Source organism: Terrapene carolina, unplaced genomic scaffold, assembly GCF_002925995.2.
Source record: "Terrapene carolina triunguis isolate 2854851 unplaced genomic scaffold, T_m_triunguis-2.0 Scaffold130, whole genome shotgun sequence".
NCBI lineage: Eukaryota > Metazoa > Chordata > Testudines > Emydidae > Terrapene > Terrapene triunguis.
Genome location: NW_020664481.1, coordinates 19,664,357 through 19,687,943, shown reverse-complemented (window position 1 = coordinate 19,687,943; position 23,587 = coordinate 19,664,357). Strand labels below are relative to the sequence as shown.

General features: G+C 47.0%; 1 protein-coding gene across 1 annotated transcript in view; it reads left to right on the top strand.

Moving 5' to 3' along the window:
- The first annotated feature begins 362 nt into the window (after positions 1–362).
- The window catches only part of KCTD19 (potassium channel tetramerization domain containing 19), a 52,005-nt gene continuing 28,780 nt past the window's right edge, over positions 363–23,587 (top strand). Inside the window, exons 1-4 of the mRNA XM_029911782.1 lie at positions 363–470; positions 2,049–2,348; positions 16,917–17,067; positions 18,839–19,030. Of these exons, the coding sequence (XP_029767642.1) occupies positions 363–470; positions 2,049–2,348; positions 16,917–17,067; positions 18,839–19,030 (751 nt within the window). The remainder of the gene's footprint in view (positions 471–2,048; positions 2,349–16,916; positions 17,068–18,838; positions 19,031–23,587) is intronic.

Genomic DNA, 23,587 nt, shown 5'->3' with positions numbered 1-23,587 from the left:
TGACTGTTTTCTCATTCCTTTAAATTCCTGCAATTCCTTATTCTTTAAAAAGCCAAAACCACCAGGGAATTCGGCACCAAAAAGTATGTTGAGAAAACTTTTAACAATGTAAGGTTTGGGTGCCATATCCAAGTTAAGGATGCATGCACAAAACTTTGCAAACTAAGGGCAGGTCTACACTTAAAATGCTGCAGCTGTGCTGCTTATTCCTAGGGGAATTCTGTGCCACTGTGCAAGTGTAGAATTAATATCCCCCACAAATTCCCCCTTCCCCCCGCAGAATAATTTATTCTGCGGGGGAGGCAAAGGGAAGCAACGAAAGGGGCCATGCTGCAATTGCACCTTTCGCCCACTAGAGGCTGATGTGTTGTCAGAAGAGAGAGCAGCTGGCTCAGAGGCTGGAGCAGCCAGCCACAGAGAGTGAGGGGGCAGAGGCTGCCTTCCTCACAGTGCCCTGCCCGCGTGGCCAGGTGAGGAGTCATGGGATATGGGGGAGATGGACAAAGCAGGGCACGTGAGCTGCTGGGAGGTCACAAAGACTGGGGTTCAGAAGGGCTAGTGGGGGAACAGATTGGGGAGAGGCACAGGACCTAGTGGGGTGACAACGTTGAGACAGGAGCTGAATGGGAGTGGCAGTGCAGGGCCACATGGGGACATGTGCAGATATGCCTGGCTGAATCGCTAATGGAGGTGCAGGGACACACGGGGACAGGGTCAGATGTGCCTGACTGAATGGGAGAGGCTAGGGGTCAGAATTTTGAATTTTTGGTGCAGAATTTCCCCAGGAATAGCTGCTGTAGCGCTTCAGGGAAGACGCTACCTATGCCTACAGGAGGGCTTCTCCCGTTGGTGTAGGTATTCCACCTCCCCGAGAGGCATTAGCCATGTTGTCAAGAGAAGCGCTCCCATTGACTTAGCGCTGTCTACACTGCGGGTTAGGTTGGTTTAATTGTGTTGCGCCGGGATGTGTGGATTTTTCACACCCCGAGTGACGTAGTTATACCAACCTAATTTCATAGTGTAGACTGGGTCTAACTTTAGTCTTTCTTGATTAAAGAAATTTGTCATATGGATATAAATGTATAAATATATACATTTTCACTTGAAATATCTAGATAAAATGATCTTAAGGCATTAGTTAACGTTAAGAGTATGAGAAATTAGAGTAAAAACTTTACAGGGATGTTGTAATTATCTCAAAAACAAGCATTAAAACCCAGGTACTTCAGGGTTAAGGTTCACCTTAAAAGAAGTCCAAATGTGTTAACCTATGGAAATTCACTATTAGGGCACCCAGGCAATCTCCCCGTCCCCCCCCTTATGAAATCATCAGAACTGTGACTGGACCTTCCATAATAATAGTTAATATATGCATTTCTAGATAGCAACAACATATTTTTCTGTGATAGTTGTAAGATGCATGAATGTGTTATTCAGAGTTGTTTAGGATAATACCTTATTAGCACTGTTCTATTTGGATTTTACTGCTATGTGTTTTCTGCTACTACACACACTGGGGCCAGGCTGCTCTCACATTAGTATAAATCACTGAACTTCACTGAAGCCAACTGAGTTACAGTTCTGTCAAACATCCGTGTAAGTGGTTATAGTTAGATCCATTGTTGTCAGCCATGTAAGTACTTACTAGATGCTCAATTTTATTTGAGCATCTACAAATGATATTATTCTTTACATTTTACTTTTCATTCAGTGATAACACACTCACTATACATTTTGGACCTGACTTTCAAAAGTTTAGACATGTATTGTATGCACAAAAATGCATATGTGTTTGCCTAATTTGCATGCGCAGTTACCATATTTGTGTGAAATATGGTGTTTGTATGCACAAGTGATTGTGTAGGTAATGTAATTGGTCATATGCATACTTGTTTCATCAGGCCCAAAATGTGTAGTAAGTGTGCTGCCACTAAATGGAAAATCAAATGTAAAGACCAATGGCATTTTGAAATAAATTATTATAAGACACTGCTTCAGAACCTACCCGTTCACTCTAGCCTATTGATATGATTTTCTTTTTCAATTAGAAGGAACCAGAGACAGTTAATGAATCCACAGAAGAGGACTCAATTCATTTTAATGTTGGCGGCTGGCATTTCTCTATTCCGAAAAGTAAAATTGCTCAGTTTCCAGAATCCCTGCTTTGGAAAGAATCTTCTGCCCTAGTTCCATCTGAAAACCCAAGACTATTCATCGACAGAGATGGATTCACATTTAGACACGTCCATTATTATCTACATACCTCAAAGTTGTCTTTTTCCAGCTGTGCTGAATTGAATTTGTTGTATGAACAAGCATTAATTTTGAAGCTGACACCTTTATTGCAGGTACAGTGTGATGTTATGTATTACTTTTATACAGCTTTTGTTCATTCATAAATAATAATGACCATATAAAGATTTCAGAGTATGTGTGAATATATAGATGCTTGGAATGGATGCCTAACAATTAATTTCCACGTACAGTCATTCATTATGGGCTGCTGAGTACAGAAATAAATCCCGAATATGACATTTGACCTTTCCATCAGAGGCCATTGAAAGGTCCTTACTCATATTAAAAACACAGATTCATAGAAACATAGGGCTGGAAGGGTTCTTAAGAGGTCACCTAGTCCAGGCCCTGCACTGAGGCAGGACCAAGTAAATCTTGATCATCCCTGACAGATGTTTGTCCAACCTGTTCTTAAAAACCCCCAGTGAGCGTGTGATGGTTCTCAGGGTACCCAGGACTGTGAATCACCTGGTTGCTCCCTGCATCTAGCTTGAGTGACTCTTGCTTGTGCTTAACCGGGTATCAGCTCCCTGACACCATCAGCTTAGCCACTCACACGCTTTCCTCTGGACTTTGCCAGCCTTTAGCTTGTCTTGCAGGTTAGCAGTAGGTGCACCTCAGTCCCCAAGCCCCTTTGAAGCATTCCTCTGTAGCACCCAGTCCTTTTTCCATTGAACACTGATAGAAATACCAGGTCTGCTGTACCTAAGGGAACAGTGTACCCACCAGCTTGTGTGATTCAACTCAGAAGCAGAAGTACCTTGCTTAATATCACAGCACTTAACTATATTATAGTGAAAACAAGGAGAAGTTTATTACCAAAGATTCAAGTTATAGTGAGTAAGGATATTGGAAACAAAATTATAACATGCTTTCTAGAGACTAAACTTAACCAACAGGTTAACCTGTCTAAAGAAATGTATCTCACCCAATGTCTTTTGCTGCATCTTCAGCCAAGGTTGGCTGAAGTCCCGTTTTCATGAGTATAAATGCACTGCCCATTTACTTCCTGCGTGCAGGATAAGGGGGTGTCTTGTTTGCCTTCTTATATCCCTAACGTTCATTGTATGTACTGTGGTTAGTTTCTCTTTTGTGCTTTGTTGACTTCTAACCTCTTTGATAACTTCATATGTAAATAGGCATCCATTATATCAGCTTACAATGCTTAATTTAAATCTGACAGAGATAGATAAATAAACATCTTTTGTCTGACAGAAAACCTGTTTCTTCACCTCTGCTGGTGACTTATACCTTGACACAGAATCTAAGAACACGTTTTCAGTGTATATACCTAATTCTTTACATAGTATCTGTCTATGCAGTGTTGTTGTGCTGTGTTGGTCTCAGGATATTAGAGAGACAAGGTGGGTGAGGTAATATGTAATATGTTCTATTGGACCAACTTCTGTATGTAAGTTTCTGCGCTTACATAGAGCTCTCCAGACCTAAAGAAGAGGTCTGTGTAAGCTCGAAAGCTTGTCTCTTTCACCAACAGAAGTTCGTCTAATAGAAGATATTACCTCACCCACCTTGTCTCTTTAATATACTGGGACAAACACGGTTACAACAACACTGCATATATGATTTCTGTGTCTTATCTTCACGTACTCGTGCAATGTCATCTTCTGTGTCCTCTTCCTCCTCCTTGTTATCATCACTTTCTTCAACTTCCCCTGCCTCAAGAATAGACTGGCCACCCAAGAGGAGTCACAAAAACATGTAATCACTTTATGGGACACAAGCTAGTGCCTCTTCCTCCCTGACATTTAGCTGGGATGAGCAAGTATATCTGAGCATAATTTCAGTGCTACATGTATCATTGAGAGAAATTGATTTTCCACCTCAGTCTTGTATATTGTAATAGTTGATACATTTTCTTCTCCTGTTCTGTCTAACAGTTTAGAGTAGAGGTTGTCAGCCTGTGGTCCCTGCAGTCTAAGCGATCCACAAAAAGTGACTGTGAAAATAAAGTTTCAGATCCCAGAAAAGGCATTCCATTTTTCTGATCCATCAAAAGTAAATGAATACCCCCATCTATCAGGTCAAAACCCAGACGGGGTGTCATTACCATAGAAGCCCACAGGTTAGCGCCCTTTCTCATGTGGCGTCAATACCATGCAAAGCAAGTGCAACATTTATAGTTGAATTCTGTTCAGTCAGTTTTCAGTCTAAGACTCTATGGTAGGGGTCTGCGGACCACAAGTTGTATTTCCAAAGGTGCTTCACCTCCATTTGAAATATTTTAGGGGTCCGCAAATGAAAAAAGGTTGAAAACCACTGGTTTACAGAAAGGGATATGGTGGAATTTGACAGGCACTAATAATATTTGTCTCTCTGAAGCAGGTTGATCATGTAAGACAGTGAATTCATAAGCATCATCAAGATGTAGAATATGGTTTTTTTGGGTTTTTTTAAAAGGTTGCCAGATGGCTTACAAATGAATGTGGAACCTCTCCACCGGCTGCGTTTGAGAGAAAACTGTAATGAGTCCATAAAAAGTTCCAAAACATGGCCTTTTTCTGCAGTGTTTTAACCCAATACTAATTCAGACCACTGGCAAGTCAATACCTCGCTGAGTGGTTTCATGCTTACTTTTTGTTACTTTTCCAAAGAAATGCTTCTAGCAGTTAGGATGGTATTTTCCTTCTGAGGCTATAAGGTTACTTACACCAGCTACACATACACAGAGCTCATGTTCAGACTCTGGTGCCTCATGTATTTGTTTGTTCATTTTGAATGTTGTTGGACTGAGGTTCACTTACTCAACGGATGGATGTAACGAATATTTATTAAGGCAAAACACTCAGAGTAGCGATCAGTTACACTCACAAGTGAGAAGCTTAACAGGACGATCTCATCACAGTCGCGTCCAGCACCAGACAATACAGCATCAGCTTCTCTTTGTTACACAAACTTATTTATAACTTTATCTTTTCTTATACATACCTATTAGTCTCTCATTTCCCTGTTAACTCTCCTCTCTTAGTACAAGATTAGTGTTAGTCCAAACTGGTCTTTTCTAGTTTTATAGTTACTGTATCTTTTCTTGTTCTCATAAACACGATTACTCTGTAATTTCTTACACATGCGCAACACTAAACATGATTAGTCTGCATTTTCTTAATGTACATAGTTCTACTTAGGCTTATGTTGTTAAATGTTATCAGAACAGATGCATAAAATCCAAAGCAGGCTTCTGTTAGGCCTAAATATGCCTTCATTCTCAACAGTTTTTACAGAAGAAAGTTTTTGTTTGGCACTTCCACCCTGGCAGAAAATGCAAAGACTCCAGTACACTGGGGGAAACTTGCTCTGAAGTACTGTCAAAGTTTTGATGATTGTAACACAAGATTGGGTTTGCAGTTCACCCTTACTGGGGGATGAAGTACCTTCGATGGACTTCCAAGTCTGCTAATTTTACCTTTTATCTGTGCACGTTGCATAATGGTTTTTATGCCAAAGTAATGATTGCCTGCATTCAGATTGAAGAGCTGACAGAAGTTTATCAGTTGCATCCCTGTTTTGGAAACCATGGAGTTTCTGTCTTGCATTGGTTGCCTCTTGTATTATAGCCAATCACTGTTCACTAGAAGCAACAACGCTGTCCCTTTTCACTTGTTGTTGGCAAATAATGCATTGTTCATAAGATACAGTTCAGGAGTGCTTCATAGAATCATAGAATATCAGGGTTGGAAGAGATCTCAGGAGGTCATCTAGTCCAATCCCCTGCTCAAAGCAGGACCAACCCCAACTAAATCATCCCAGCCAGGGCTTTGTCAAGCCTGACCTTAAAAACCTCTAAGGAAGGGGATTCCACCATCTCCCTAGGTAACCCATTCCAGTGCTTCACCACCCTCCAAGTGAAAAAGTTTTTCGTAATATCCAACCTAAACCTCCCCCACAGCAACTTGAGACCATTACTTCTTGTTCTGTCATCTGGTACCACTGAGAACAGTCTAGATCCATCCTCTTTGGAACCCCCTTTCAGGTAGTTGAAAGCAGCTATCAAATCCCCCCTCATTCTTCTCTTCTGCAGACTAAACAGTCCTGGTTTCCTCAGCCTCTCCTCATAAGTCATGTGCTCCAGCCCCCTGATCATTTTTGTTGCCCTCCGCTGGACTCTTTCCAATTTTTCCACATCCTTCTTGTAGTGTGGGGCCCAAAACTGGACACAGTACTCCAGATGAGGCCTCACCAATGTTGAATAGAGGGGAATGATCACGTCCTTTGATCTGCTGGCAATGCCCCTACTTATACAGCCCCAAATGCCATTAGCCTTCTTGGCAACAAGGGCACACTGTTGACTCATATCCAGCTTCTCGTCCACTGTAACCCCTAGGTCCTTTTCTGCAGAACTGCTGCCTAGCCATTCAGTCCCTAGTCTGTAGCAGTGCATGGGATTCTTCCATCCTAAGTGCAGGACTCTGCACTTGTCCTTGTTGAAGCTCATCAGATTTCTTTTGGCCCAATCCTCTAATTTGTCTAGGTCCCTCTGTATCCGATCCCTACCCTCCAGCGTATCTACCACTCCTCCCAATTTAGTGTCATCTGCAAACTTGCTGAGGGTGCAATCCACGCCATCCTCCAGATCATTAATGAAGATATAGAACAAAACCGGCCCCAGGACTGACCCTTGGGGCACTCCGCTTGATACCGGCTGCCAACTAGACATGGAGCCATTGATCACTACCCGTTAAGCCCGGCGATCTAGCCAGCTTTCTATCCACCTTATAGTCCATTCATCCAGCCCATATTTCTGTAACTTGCTGGCAAAAATACTGTGGGAGACCATATCAAAAGCTTTGCTAAAGTCAAGGAATAACACGTCCACTGCTTTCCCCTCATCCACAGAGCCAGTTATCTCCTCATAGAAGGCAATTAGGTTAGTCAGGCATGACTTGCCCTTAGTGAATCCATGCTGACTGTTCCTGATCACTTTCCTCTCCTCGAAGTGCTTCAAAATTGATTCCTTGAGCACCTGCTCCATGATTTTTCCAGGGACTAAGGTGAGGCTGACTGGCCTATAGTTCCCCGGATCCTCCTTCTTCCCTTTTTTAATGATGGACACTACATTAGCCTTTTCCCAGTCATCCGGGACCTCCCCCGATTGCCATGAGTTTTCAAAGATAATGGCCAATGGCTCTGCAATCACATCCGCCAACTCCTTTAGCACCCTCGGATGCAGTGCATCCAGCCCCATGGACTTGTGCTCATCCAGCTTTTCTAAATAGTCCTGAACCACTTCTTTCTCCACAGAGGGCTGGTCACCTCCTCCCCATGCTGTGCTGCCCAGTGCAGTAGTCTGGGAACTGACCTTGTTTGTGAAGACAGAGGCAAAAAAACATTGAGTACATTAGCTTTTTCCACGTCCTCGGTCACTAGGTTGCCTCCCTCATTCAGTAAGGGGCCCACACTTTCCTTCACTTTCTTCTTGTTGCTAACATACCTGAAGAAACTCTTCTTGTTACTCTTAACATCTCTTGCTAGCTGCAACTCCAAGTGTGATTTGGCCTTCTTGATTTCACTCCTTGTATGCCTGAGCAATATTTTTATACTCCTCCCTGGTCATTTGTGCAATCTTCCACTTCTTGTTAGCTTCTTTTTTGCATTTAAGATCAGCAAGGATTTCACTGTTAAGCCAAGCTGTTCACCTGCAATATTTACTATTCTTTCTACACATTGGGATGGTTTGTTCCTGCAACCTCAATAAGGATTCTTTAAAATACAGCCAGCTCTCCTGGACTCCTTTCCCCCTCATGTTATTCTCCCAGGTGATCCTGCCCATCAGTTCCCTGAGGGAGTCAAAGTCTGCTTTTTTGAAGTCCAGGGTCTGTATTCTGCTGCTCTCCTTTCTTCCTTTGTGTCAGGATCCTGAACTCGACCATTTCATGGTCACTGCCTCCCAGGTTCCCATCCACTTTTGCTTCCCCTACTAATTCTTCACGGTTTGTGAGCAGCAGGTCAAGAAGAGCTCTGCCCCTAGTTGGTTCCTCCAGCCCTTGCACCAGGAAATTGTCCCCTACACTTTCCAAAAATTGCCTGGATTGTCTGTGCACCGCTGTATTGCTCTCCCAGCAGATATCAGGGTGATTGAAGTCTCCCATGAGAACCAGGGCCTGCGATCTAGCAACTTCTGTTAGTTCAAGAGTGCCTTCATATTTTGTCTATGGGATACCTGAGGATAATAATAAATATCATGAATAAATACCATATGAATACTGAATAAATAAATAATCTATATTTACCAGGATGTAGCTTATGCCGTGGCTTAGGTATCCAAATGGATACGCAACCCACACTGTAAGCAAAAGTCTGCTTTAGGTTAGCTTAGTGGTTATGGCTAATAATTAGCTACTAATAATTTATATTTTTGAAAGAGGCGATCTTACAGAAATAAACGATAACATACTGTATTGTGGATGATACTTTGTGCAATGCATAGCAGTACATTTCACGCCTTCGCATATCAAAAATAACTGAAAAAGTAGTTCATTTACTTAATCTTAAATGTCATCCTTATGGCAAAACCAACAAAATTTAAGTGCCGAACATCAAGTGACCAGAGGAAGCAGCGAGTCTGATCTTCGACAGAGATTGCTCCCTGCATTTTCTGATAGCACAGTTTCCAAAATTAGGAAAATATTCCATAATTAGTACCTCTCCTTTACTTTCTGTTTTTATGTTACAAATGGTAACCGTTTTCTTCTTTCTTTTTACTTACCGTAAAGTTCAAAATTCAGCTTGGTAAACATCACTTTCAGATTCCGCACATCCAAATTATGAAAGAAAACATGTTTATTAACTTTTCTCCAGAAATGCTTTCTTGTTTCATTAATATCAACTTGGCTTACTCTAGTTTTTAGGTGAGGGAGTGGCCCCAGTTGGTGGATATGGGCTACTTTGTTGCATTGTATGTACCCTTTTTCCTGCAGGAAAGGACGTAGACATTCCTCAGGACTTCTTTCCTTTTTTGTGAGTGATAGAGCTGGATTTAGTCAGGAGTTCAGGATGGTGGTTGCATTCTGGTCTGGGTTAGGACAAGTTTTACTGATTTTATTCTGTTGATCATCTCTGTGAAGTAGGATGAGAGCTCTTTTTAATGGTTGGTGCTTGGGACTGATGTTTGGTTTATGTAATCCAGGTAGAGTTGAGCGAACAACAGATTTTTTGCTTCAGTGGCCAAAACAAAACAAAAAGGTGTTTGGGTGGAACAAAAATTTTGAATATAAGATACTATTTACTACTAGCACCAGGGCACTTTTTATATGAAGCTAAACATTTGGGGGAGGGATAGCTCAGTGGTTTGAGCATTGGCCTGCTAAACCCATGGTTGTGAGTTCAATCCTTGAGGGGCCCATTTAGGGATCTGGGGCAAAAATCTGTCTGGGGATTGGTCCTGCTTTGAGCAGGGGGTGGGACTAGATGACCTCCTGAGGTCCCTTCCAACCCTAACATTCTATGATTTACTCCCTTAGTGAGCCGATGTGGCTCCCCGCTGCCCCAGAAGGGGAAGAGCCCATCCGGAGGCCGGAGTGGGCGGAGCTAGGGAGCTCTGAGCCCGCCCCTCAGAGGGTCAGGCGGCGACCCGGAAGTATAAAAGCTCACCCTCACAGCTCAGTCAGGCCCCAGCCACTGGAGAGACCAGACGTCTCTAGCCTAGCTCGTGGCTGGGAAGATCCCGCGGCCCAAGGCAGCCGCCAGGACTGGCCGGGCCTGCCCTGCGCCCGCTATCCGGAGGAGCTGCCGGGCCTGCCGATCAATCCCTGCCCTGACGAACCCATGATCCTGGATCCCCCAGAGACTGACACCAGGACCCAGGTAGGCCCCAAGGGGGAGTGTGGAAATAGCCCGGGGGCAGCCGACCCCAGTCTGGCTGCAGCACTGCCAGAGCCTATGTCAGTGTGTTGCGGCCAGGATCCCCACTGACAGCAGCGGGTCTTCTGCCGCTGCTAGGGCCCCGGGCTGGGACGCAGTGGAGTGGGAGGGCCTGCGTCCCCCCTGCCACCCAACCCGTGGGTGGCAGTCTCCCCCTCTCCCAGGCCTTTGGAGGCTTGGGCCTACTATTGTTGCTCAGCCCTGACTGAGGGCCTGAGCCCTGACGTAGCATTGGTGCCCCGCCCTGAGCCAGGGTCGGGCTTCCTGTGTCTCCAGGACCGCAAGGACTGCCGAGGGAGACCCTGCAGCCGGACGAAGTACCCAAGCACCAGTGGGTAGTGAGCCGGTGTGGCTCCCCGCCGCCCCAGAGAGGGTCGAGCCCCGGCAAACCCTTGTACACGTGGTACCAGAAGTGGGGAGTGATCCCTTGGCCCCTGTGAGAAGAGGCCTGAGGGGGAAAGACTCCCCAAGAGAGCCATGGAGATGGAGCGACTGTTTAAGCTGCTGGCCGAGAGTCAAGAGCGACAGCAGGCCGCCCACGTACAGCAGCAGCAGCAGGTAGCCGCCCAGCTCCAACATCAACAACAACAGGCCGCTGCCCAACTCCAGCAGCAGCAACAGCAGCATGCCGCTCAACTTCAGCAGCAGCAGCAGCTCATTCAGCAGCTGGGAGACCGGCTGCAACAACTCGTGACAGCGCTGCTGCGCCCCGTAGACCCGCAGCCAGGGGACGGGGCTGGGTCGCCCCGCAGCGCCGTCCCGGTGTGATTAACCAAGATGGGTCCCGACGATGACCCCGAGGCGTTCTTGGTAACGTTCGAATGGGTGGCGCTGGTCGCGGGGTGGCCCCAGGACCAATGGGTCACCCTTTTGGCCCCCTACTTAACAGGGACTGCCCAGACGGCATACAGGGGGCTGGCTATGGAAGAGGCAAGGGATTATAGCCGGGTGAAGGCCGCAATCTTGGATGCCTTAGATGTCAGCCCCGAGACTTTTCGGCAGCGGTTCCGAAGCCAGACGTATCCCACGGGCACCAGACCCAGGCTGGTGGCCTAAGCTCTGAAGGAGGTGTGTAGGCGGTGGCTACAGCTGGAAACGAGGACGGCAGAGGAGGTTACGGAACAAGTCATCCTCGAACAGTTCGTGCAAATCCTCCCAACGCGAGGACGGGCCTGGGTGCTCCGCCACCGGCCGGCGACATTAGCTGTGGCCATCGCACTAATGGAGGTCTTCCTCGCGGCCGAAACGCCACTGGGGCCTGCCCTCCGAGCTCAAAACCCCGGGCCGGAACGCCCGAACACTGAAAGAAAAGGGGACGCCCCAACCGGACCGTGGAACCTGGGCCGCGGGCAAGAGGCCCGCCCGGGACCTCGGCTCAGACGCCCGGAACCTCCCTCTCGGCCCGGACCGTTCCACCCTGTGCCGAGTGTCGTGAGGGTTCCCCGGAGTCCCACTAGGAGTCCGAGGGGAGCTCCCTCCTGTGGCGGTCACCCTGAACTCGGGCCCTGCTTCCGTTGTGGGAAGTCGGGACACTTGCAATGGGACTGCACGGAAATGGACTGCAGCTTCGGTCAGGTCTGTGCAGGGGACACCAGGGCCCGGCTACCACAGGCTCCCAAGATCACGGTCCCGGTAGTTGTCGGTGACCACCCCACCCAGGCCTTGATCGACTCCGGCTGTGGCCAGACACTGGTTCGCCAGGCGTTGGGACCTCAGGCGGACCCCCGCTTGGGAACAATTCACCTGCAGTGCATCCATGGGGATGTCCGGCCTTACCCTAGTGCCTGGGTCCGGTTAACAGTGGCTGGCGTAACCCGACAAATCGTTGTTGGCTTAGCCCCTCGACTTGCATACCCGGTGATCCTGGGGCGGGACTGGCCCACCTTTGAGGAGATCCTCCGGTCAACCTCGGCCTTGGAAGGAGAGTCCCAGGGGGCCCTACCGGAAGAGGAGCACGGGACCCCAGAACCCGAGGCAAGAACCGGAGAAGCCAACAATCCCCTGCTGGGGCCTGCGGTCGAGCCCCTCCTCCATACCGATTTTTGCCGTGACCAGAGAGTTGACCCTACCCTTAGCGGGGCCTATGAACAGCTAGCGGCAGTCGATGGGACCATCATCAACCCCCAACCCGCAACCCAGTGGCCCCACTTCGAACTACGCGGGGACCGTCTTTACCAGATAGACCGGGACTCCCGCACGAAGGAGCCCCAAACCAGCTGCTGGTACCGCGGTGTCACCGGCGTGCCGTGTTGAAGCTGGCGCATGACATCCCGGCTGCTGGGCATCTGGGCCAGGAGAAGACCCTCGCCCGGATTCTAACGCGGTTCTTCTGGCCCGGTGTTCACCAGGAGGTGAGGAACTATTGTAGCTCCTGCCCGGAATGCCAGGTAGCCGCTCCACAACGAGTACCCAGGGCCCCCCTGGTCCCCATGCTTATAATAGAAACACCATTCGAACGGATGGCCATGGACCTGATGGGCCCCCTCCCAAAAAGTGCGTTGGGGTTCCAGTATGTCCTGGTTATTGTGGACTATGTCACCCGTTCCCAGAGGCCATTCCGTTGCGGAGCACCACCGCCCAGACCATCGCCGGGGAACTGCTGAAGGTCTTCGCTCGGGTGGGCTTGCCCCGAGAAATCCTAACAGATCAAGGCACTAATTTCACCTCCCGATTGTTACAGCAGGTTTGCAAGCTCCTGGGGGTCAAACAGTTACGGACTTCCGTCTACCACCCGCAGACGGACGGGCTGGTGGAACGATTCAACCAGACCCTCAAGAAGATGCTGCGGAAGTTTCCCCCAGAGCAGCTACGCCGGTGGGACCAGTTGCTCCCTCCCCTGCTGTTAGCCATCCGCGAGGTACCCCAGTCCTCGACCAAGTTCTCTCCGTTTGAACTGTTGTATGGGCATCGCCCATGGGGCCTGTTGGACCTAATGCGGGAAACCTGAGAGCAGTCTCCCTCTCCAACCCAGAGCCTCCTGAAGTATGTCCTCCAGATGCAGGACTACTTTGCTCAGGCTGGGGCCCTGGCTCGTGAAAACTTAAAGGCCGCCCAGGGCAGGCAGGAACAGACTTATAACCAGGGGGCGCAGGTGCGTGACTTTGAACCTGCTCCTCCTGCCCTCGAGCGAGTCGAAGCTACTGGCCCGTTGGCAGGGACCCTACGAGGTAGCTCGGAAGGTTGGCCCCGTCACCTACGAGATCCGCCAGCCCAACCGGCGCAAAAAGACTCAGCGGTACCATGTGAATTTGTTGAAACCGTGGCGGGAGTGGGAGGGCCTGCTGATTACTCCTTACCCGCCAGAGCCTGAGTTCGGTCCCCGCGCATGCCGGACTGAGGACCCCACTGCTCCCCTGCTCGGCGACACTCTCACGGAGGAGCAGCGCAAGCAGGCCAAATGTCTCCTGCAGGCTTTCCAGGGAACCTTCACGGCCCTACCCGGGTACACGACCCTGGTCTATCACTCTGTCCAGACTGAGCCAGGGAAGGTAATCCGAGAAACGACCAGACCACTGCTGTACCGGATCCGCCAGGAGGTGGAGGAAGAAGTACAGGCCATGCTGGCCTTGGGGGTCATCGAGCCATCTCAGAGTGAGTGGTGTAGCCCGTTGGTCTTGGTACCCAAGCCCGACGGCATCCGACGCTTTTGTATAGACTTCCGACGGGTGAATGCCATCCCACGGTTCGATGCCTATCCGATGCCCCGTGTGGACGAGTTGCTGGGCCGCCTAGGCGAGGCCTGGTTCATCACCACCCTCGATCTCAGTAAGGGGTATTGGCAGATCCCGCTCGATGACTCCTCTAAGGAAAAGATGGCATTCGCCACTCCTACGGGACTTTACCAGTTCACCCGGATGCCTTTTGGCCTCCATGGGGCCCCGGCGACGTTCCAGTGGCTAATGGATCGCCTTCTACAGCCCCATCAAGACTATGCGGCAGCCTACCTAGATGATGTTGTGGTCTATAGCTGCCACTGGGAAGACCACCTGGAACGGGTGGCGGCGGTCCTGAGATCCTTGCGGCAGGCGGGACTGACAGCCAACCCAAAAAAGTGCCGCATTGGATGGCAGGAGACCATGTACCTGGGATACACTATAGGGGGAGGATGAGTGAAGTCCCTCGTCGGAAAAGTGCAAGCCCTGGCAGCCTGCCCAACCCCCACCACGAAGTGCCAAGGCCGACAGTTCCTGGGACTCGCCGGATACTATCGGCAGTTCATTCCGCAGTTTGCGTCCATTGCAGCACCCTTAACAGGATTGCTGACAAAGGACAGCCCCCGGCAGGTGCGGTGGTCCCCTGACTGTGAAGATGCCTTCCGGACACTCCAGAGGTGCCTCTGCAAGGAGCCGGTCCTTTACAGCCCGGACTTCAACCGGGGATTCATCCTCCAGACAGATGCCTCAGAGGTGGGGCTGGGGGCCATCCTGTCCCAAGAAGTTGATGGAGAAGACCACCCAGTTCTATACCTCAGACAGAAACTATTTCCCCGGGAGAAGGACTATGCCGTGGTGGAGAAAGAGGCACTTGCCGTGAAGTGGGCCTGTGACGCCCTACGATATTACCTCCTTGGGGCTCCGTTCACGCTAGTCACGGACCATGCCCCCCTCCGATGGTTGATGAGGATGAAAAATAATAATGACCGTTTACTGCGCTGGTATCTGGCCTTACAGCCCTATACTTTCACCATCCAGCATAGAGCTCGCAAGGAGCATGTGAACGCAGACTTCCTGTCCCGCCTAGGAGGGATGGAAGGGCCTGGCCCTGACGAGCGGGAGCCAGACTTGAGGGGGGGGGGCGTAGTGAGCCGGTGTGGCTCCCCGCCGCCCCGGAAGGGGAAGAGCCCATCCGGAGGCCGGAGTGGGCGGAGCTAGGGAGCTCTGAGCCCGCCCCTCAAAGGGTCAGGCTGCGACCCTGAAGTATAAAAGCTCGCCCTCACAGCTCAGTCAGGCCCCAGCCACCGGAGAGACCAGACGTCTCCAGCCTAGCTCGTGGCTGGGAAGACCCCGTGGCCCAAGGCAGCTGCCAGGACTGGCCGGGCCTGCCCTGCGCCCGCTATCCGGAGGAGCCGCCGGGCCTGCCCTGTGCCCGCTATCCGGAGGAGCCGCCGGGCCTGCCCTGCGCCCGCTATCCGGAGGAGCTGCCGGACCTGCCGATCAGTCCCTGCCCTGACGAACCCATGATCCTGGATCCCCCAGAGACTGACACCAGGACCCAGGTAGGCCCCAAGGGGGAGTGTGGAAGTAGCCCGGGGGCAGCCGACCCCAGTCTGGCTGCAGCACTGCCAGAGCCTATGTCAGTGTGTTGCGGCCAGGATCCCCACTGACAGCAGCAGGTCTTCTGCCGCTGCTAGGGCCCTGGGCTGGGACGCAGTGGAGTGGGAGGGCCTGCGTCCCCCCTGCCACCCAACCCGTGGGTGGCATTCTCCCCCTCTCCCAGGCCTTTGGAGGCTTGGGCCTACTATTGTTGCTCAGCCCTGACTGAGGGCCTGAGTTCCTGACTCAGCGTTTGTTGCCCTGCCCTGACCTAGGGGCTGGGCTAAATACTCCTGCTGGTTGCTCAGCCCTGACTGAGGGCCTGAGCCCCTGACGTAGCATTGGTGCCCCGCCTTGAGCCAGGGTCGGGCTTCCTGTGTCTTCCAGGACCGCAAGGGCTGCCGAGGGAGACCCTGCAGCCGGACGAAGTACCCAAGCACCAGTGGGTAGTGAGCCGGTGTGGCTCCCCGCCGCCCCAGATAGGGTTGAGCCCCGGCAAACCCTTGTACACTCCCCTTCCTAGTCCCTTAATTCCAATAACCTACCATCATGATGTCATCAGAACCCAGCAGGTCCTTCAGCCTTTGTGCTGGGCCTGTTTATTTCTCATTTTCTATGCTAACATTGCCAAATCAAAGTGCTCAACATTCAAGAGTTAGACAACAAACAGGAGAGATTTCTGAGAGTTTTAAAAACTAATATAGCACATTGCTTTTCACCCCTCTTGATTTTCATCTCGTGGGAGAAGTTGCTTACCCCACTTTGTGCGTGACCATCTCGTTTTCAAAATTCAGCTTTAAATGCACACACAAAAATGTAGGCCTCCCTGTTTGCTACCTGAAGGGGATTTACCTTATTCTATCCTCCTGCCTGGTGTGTGGGAGCAACAAACCTATCCCCCGCCCTACCCAGGCCTAGTAGGTCATTGCCTATTCCACTTTCTACCTCAGTTTCCTTACTGCTCCCCACTTTCCCCTAGGCCTTCCGCCCCTCCCCCCTGTCTATCCTCTGCACCCCTGCTCAGTCCCACTGACAGGAATGGGAGATGGTGACCCTTTGGGGTAAGGGCCAAACTTTACAACATTGAAGGTAGAAATCAGAACTTCCTAAAAGCCTTTACCCTCCTCTCCCTTCCCAAAATATTGTGAGATTTGTGATAAAACTGTGAATGTTGGCTGTACTGTACTGTCACGGGGCGAGGCATGTAGACCCAAATACACTTTTTGGAATATATGAGGGCTCTAATTAGATTACACATTCCTATGAAAATCCACCTGCCATTCTTATTTCTACCATAAATAGGGACATTCTAAGTTTGTACCTGATCATACCTATAGAAGCTATTGCAGACTTATTGTACAATATTCCATGGCATTTTTTTATGGATACAAAGGGCTGTTCACCATGCATTAGAGTATCATCTGTGCCTACTTTTATGTTTTGAACTATTTATTTGAATTTAAAATAGTCAATAACTTTTCTATATCTTAACAGACTTTAGACAATTTGAAGGAAGGGAAACATAATCTGCGTGTGCGACCTGCAGATATACCAATAGCTGAAAGAGCATCCATGAATTACTGGAGAACGCAAAAATGTATCAGCAAGCCAACAGAGTTTCCTATCAAAAGCCCAGCATTTACAGGTAGATGTCCCAGTCCTCCTCTCTGTGAATGTACCTGGTACTTTAAATTACTCAGCACACTCTGTAGGTCATAAACACCCACTCGTGTTCAGCCAAGACTAAGGGTATGTCTACACTACGGGATTAATCCGAATTTAGATAATTCGAATTTGGGAAACAGGTTGTATAAATTCGATTGTGCGTGGCCACACTAAGCACATTAATTCGGTTTTTAACCACATTAATTCGGTGGTGTGCGGCCACACTACCCCATTAATTTAACCACATTAATTCGGTGGTGTGCGGCCACACTAACCCTAATTCGAATTAACAAAATCGATTTTGGCGCTACTCCGCTCGTCGAGGTGGAGTACAGAAATCGATTTTAAGTGCCCTTTAATTCGAATTAACTGGCTCCGTTGTGTGGACGGGTTAAGGATTAATTCGGATTAACGCAGCTAAATCCGAATTAAAGTCGTAGTGTAGACCAGGCCTAGGAATCTGAAGGTCCTTAATATGTTGTGCTTTGTATGCATGTGCTTAACTTCCAGCGATGACTGATTATATGAAAGCAAAGGTGCACATTTAGTTACGTTCACATACAATTGGGGATTTTGGTGTGTGCATCCAGGCAGGCCTGCACCTACCCGGGTGCAGTATCCAATGTGGGTCTCACCAATGCTGTATACAGAGGAAACACCACCTCCCTACTCCTACTCAATACTCCCTTGTTAAGACATCACATCAGCCCCCTTTGCCACAGCATTGCCATGGGAACTCATGTTCAGCTGCTTAGCTACAATGATCCCTAAGTCCTTTTCTTAGTCACTGCTTTCCAGGAATCAGTACCCCATCTGACAAGTGTAGCCAACATTCTTGGCTCCTGAATGATCTTACATTTGGCTCTATTAAAGTGTGTGGTGTTTGATTGTTCCCAGTTAACCAAGTGATCCAGATCATTCTAGATCAGTGACTGTTCTTAGTCATTATGTGCCACCCTACCAATCATGGATTCATAGATTCCAAAGCCAGAAGTGACCATTGTGATCATCTAGTCTGACCTCCGGTATAATGCAGGCCAGAGAACTTTCCCAAAATAATTCCTACAGCAGATCTTTTAGAAAAAGAATCCAATCTTGATTTAAAAATTGTCAGTGATGGAGAATCCACCATAACCCTTGGTAAATTGTCATCTGCAAACTTTATTAGCAGCAATTTTATATTTTCTTCTAGATTATTGATCCAAGTCCCCATGCCAGGTGATCCATTGCTTAGTTAGCAGCCTACCTAGATGGACTGGTTTTCTTAGTCTGCCTTCTTTGTCCCAAGGGTGTTTCTATACAATAGAAGACTATCAAGATCTAACAACCCTCCTTTGTTAACCCTGTGTCACCATCCCTTGAAATTTCATCCCAAAATGAAGGTAAAAAGGCAACAGAGAAGGCAGACAAGCCCCACATTCAAAATGGAGTTTGCAGTCTGGCACAAATACACACAGAGAATCCCCAGAATCAAACAGAATTAATATGTTGTACATAAACAGATCCCCCAAATTGTCTGTCTGTCTGTCTCTCTCTCTCTCTCACACACACACACACGCTGATAACTCCCCATTAACAACTATAGATTCTATTTCCCACTATTAGTCTTTGATATGTGTCATATTGTGTTCAGAGAGAAGACATGAACACCTATGCTAAGGAGAACTCTTTGTACCTTCCACCAACAGAAGTAACAAAATCAATGGCAATTTTCCTTGTTTGTGTATTGATCTCCTCTGATTTCCCTCTAGGATTACATGATAAAGCTCCCTTGGGGCTGATGGATACACCATTACTTGATACAGAAGAGGAAGTGCATTACTGTTTTCTGCCATTAGACTTGGTGGGAAAGTACCCTACTTTAGTCAATGATGATAATTTACTGTGGCTCCTGGAGAATGCAGCTCTGATAGAATGTGAATGCAGTGAATTCCGTTTCATAGGTAAACCTCATTCTTTTCTGTTTGGAAAGCACCTTGCACATTTGAGCACTATCAGAATAAGTTACAAATAATTATTCTCTACCCCGTCTCTCAACATCTTCAGTTTCATTCTGGTATCTCTGTATAGGGTGACCATATTTCCCAAAGGGAAAAAGGGACACCAAGTGGGGCTAGCCCGAGCCCCCACTCCCACCCCCCTGCCCGTGCGGGGCTGGCCCGAGCTGCTCACCCGAGCTCCCCTCCCCACATGGGGCTGGCATCGTTGCTCACCGGAGCCCTGCCTACTGCCCGTGCGAGGCTGGGGCTGGCGTTGCTACTCGCTTGAGCCCCGCCTGCCCCTCTTCCCCATCCAAGCCCTGCTGCCCCCCTGTGCGGGGCTGGTGTCACGGCTCACTCCTCCCCCCCCCCCCGCACTTTCCCCACACCCCGCTTTTTTGACAAAAGCAGGCATTTGTCCTGTTTGGGCTTAATCTTGGCAACTGATAAAGTTGGCAAAAGCAAACTGAACCAATGCCCACTTTTGCCAAAATAATCGGGACGGCCAGGACAGGGCTTAAAAAAGGGACTGTCCTGGCCAAAACGGCCTGTATGGTGCAGCCTATAGGGCTAACCTGCTTGCTTGTGTGTGTGTGTGTGTATATATATAGTTAAAGTATTTGGTTTATTGTAATCAGTTTATAAATTTATATTAAAGTAAGTTTGGCTGTAATGCAAAAAACCTACAGGCCATATTTTGTATGTTAAGCTAAGGCAAAGTTAGTATATTTATATTAAAACCTTTTACTTAAAAAGCAAAGTTAACCTATATTTTGTTCCCTAAATAAATAAGTACCCATGCCTATGTTTATAGCCTTTTATTTAAACCAATAAACAATAAAAAATGACATGGGTTTTTTTTTTTAATTTGTACCTACAAACTTAACAGGTACACCACAAAAAAACATATGTGCGTAGGTACATGTCATCAATACGCACATACATACTAGCCTATGGAGTAAGCGTACCCTAACATTTTGTGGGTAAAAAATAAAATTTGGGCATAAAAAAAAATTCCGGCACTTGTGCCCTATAAACAAAATAACCCACCTCGCTAAAGCACTCCGCTCGATCATTCTCACTTACATTCTAGTTCTACTCTATCTCTCTATCTATTCTATTTACAATAACTACTAGTATTAGTAGGCTATACTTGTTCTTCTTAAACTTTAAGTTTTAAAAAAACTAGGCTAAGCTTAGTTTCCCTAAGTTTTATTCTTAGTTTTGTTTATTAGGTTTTAATTTTAAGTTTAAGTTAGTCAAGTAAACCCTAGTCAGCTTTAATAGCTCTTAGCATTATTTTTTCCTAAGTACTGCATCCCGCACTCAAAAATTAAAAAACCTAAACTGCAAGGCTGGTCCTGTATCTCTTACCACCAGGTTGTCAAAAAAAAAAAAGAAAGTAAATATATTAACCAAAGCTTTGTTGCATATAATACTATATTATCATATGTATCTTTCAAATAGCAATAATGCAATTGTAACTTTGTAACTCTAAGTATTTTACCATTTACTTAGTATTATTAATTTTAATAAAAAATCTATAAAGCTATATCTGTGTCAGTGTAAGCTTCCTGTCATACCCCCTAAAATCCTTCGTAAATTCTGTAAAGCCTAATTCAAAACAAAAACTTTTATCTTCTAATCAAACAAATTGGCAAGCCTAAAACCCATATTAATTAATATTAACAATTAATTATTATTAATATTATTAATCAAATTAAGTTAAATAAAATTAAAAATAAATAAAAAATGATATTAGTACTCTCTAAATCAGGCTACAATGTTCACCCTATCTCGGGATCATTTTTGGTACTAACCTACTCTAAGTCAGTCTCCAATAACATTTATTTTTAAACCAAAATTTTCGATTTTCTTCCTACCCACCAGTTTTCCTTGGGCCAGTACACCACGATGTGGCAACAGGACAAGTGGGGACTTCATCTCACTTTAGTGCAACCTCCATGTGATGCAGTTTTTCTGAGCATCGTTTCTTAAGTGTCCCAATCAATATGCGGGCCCACAGCCAGGCTAGTTTAGAAGCTGAGGAAAATGTGTGACTTTGCATTCTGGAATTTATGTTTAGGGTTACCAAACAATATAAGGCCAGGAGGACTCAGGTTTGGGGCTGCTGCTTTGCAGTGTGATTCCAGCAGAATCTGGCCAGATAGTCAATTTATCTGACACCAGAAGGATTACTCCAGTTTGGTGGAATCCTCTGGTACAGATCTAGTGCAGTGATCCCTGCACCACCTCCTCCTTGCTGGTGGTGCATGGGATAGAGTTGGCGCAATGGCTAGGGCTCCCTGGCACAATGCCAATCTTCAGCTGAGGTGTCAGGTATTGGGGGGCTGTTGGCATCCAGCATAATTCAGAGCAAGCCCTTGGGCTGCTTTTCTGTCACGGGATTGGCCCAACACACGGCCATTTCAGGATCAAGGGAGCGCAAGGTGAGCTTTGTGCCAACTTTGTGCCAACTGTCTCCCCCCATGTCTCTGTATATGCTGATACCATAGAACTGTATGTCACTAATCCAGGCATAGGATTATAGGCTGTATTATGTTAAACATACAACATTTTAAAAACAAATATAAACTTTCACTGTGCATTAAGTATGCAGCATTGTTGTAGCCGCGTTGGTCCCAGGCTATTAGACAAGATGGGTGAGGTAATATCTTTTATTGGACCAACTTTTGATGGTAAAAGAGACAAGCTTTTGAACTTACAAAGAGCTCTTCTTCAAGCCCAGGCTCAGAAAAGAGCTCTGTGTAAGATCAAAAGCTCGTCTCTTTCACCAGCAGAAGTTGGTCCGGTAAAAGATATTACCTTAATCCACAGTGAGTGAGGTAAGGGAGTTGGAGGAATGGAGAGAGGGCCTTGGAATTGGGGAGTTGGGCTGGGCAGTGAGGCTGAGTAACTGTACTAACTTGCTTGCTGCCTACAGCCCTTGCCAACCCCTCATCCTACCTGCCTGTAGTCCCTCATCCATATCCCTTCAGTCTCCCTTGGATATTTTAAGCTTCACAATGGGATTCCCAGTCCAACAGACCCGGTAAATTTAGTCAGACCAGATATCTTCTCTGGTGAGCTATAGAGAAGCTGCCTCGGTAGCAGTGCAACAAGCTTCACTTGTCAGGCAACTTTGCCTGCAAGTTTACCTCACACTCTCTCTGTGGCTTTTCCCCTCTGTTTGCAGTTAGACCATTTCTAGAACTAGTTCAGCTGCAGCCACTGATGACATCTATTGCTGGCAACTGGTAATTTCCTAATGTAGACAAGACTCGTGATAACATTAAAACATTATCCATAAATGTATGTGTGTATATATAGTTATACTGTAAATGGCTGTAGAACACAAAATGCTACATGAAGCATATATAATGCCACTGAAACTTTCTAAAATTAAAAAAAAAAGTTTAGATACTATATTAGATATATTCAAAGGGGTACCTTTCTTCACTTCATGTGGAAATGTATATACATGCAAAAGTTCAGGTTACAAATCCCAACTGTAATACCAAATGTTACTGGCAAAACAGTACCAGCTATATATATCAGGCTCATGGGGCTTGTGCAATGGGGCTAAAAATAGAAGTGTAGCCATTCGGGCTCTCAGACCCACCCTCACTGGGTTTCAGAGCTTGGGCTCCAGTCTGAGCAGGAACATCTAAACTGCTATTTTTAGCCCCTAGCATGAGCCCTGGGAGGTCAGTTGATCCAGGTCTGAGACTTGCTGCCACGGGGTTTTGTTTGCAATGTAGACATACCCTGACAGTGTTAAACCCTTTCTGCCACTGGCACTGCTGATTGCCAAGCATAGAATCCCCTTGATATGGATGAGAAAAGAGACTTATAACAAACTGTAGCCTCCCAGTGTGCTGAAAGCAGCATCCAAGGAACAAACTAGCTATTGAAAAAGGACAAACATTAAGCTATACCACAAAATATGGTCAAAATGTACAGATTACCTTGAAACAGACAAAATGGTCTAAATATTTTGAAACCACTGCTCGTCGCCTTAATAGAAGGAAATGTATGTACTGGAACAAATTTCAATTAGACTGCAAATCAAACTTGTTATGCAGGTTTCAGAATATATAGCACTAATGGTGAATAGTTTGAACCAAAAGAAAAGCTTATATTTGTTTTAATGTAATTCTCAACTAGTATATGTTAATGTAAGCTTACCTACAATCAATCAATCAATAATATATATTTAATAATTGTTATGTCAAAGTTAAAATAATAATTTAAAATATCCTAAAGTCAAATATGGGATTAAGGCATGTTCCTATAGCTTTTGCTTATGTAAATAGTCCCATTAATATGCTGTGGAACAGGTGGAAGAAGGATGGTGGGCCTGATTCGCATTTACACCAAGAGTCCTTTACACTGCCAGAACAGTATAAACGGATCTTAAAGTGGGAGTAAATTTCACCCCCTTTTTAAAGCCTCTTTACACTACCAAAGCCGTAGAAAGGAGTCTTAGTGTATATGAGAATTGGGTTCTTTATCTCTCTG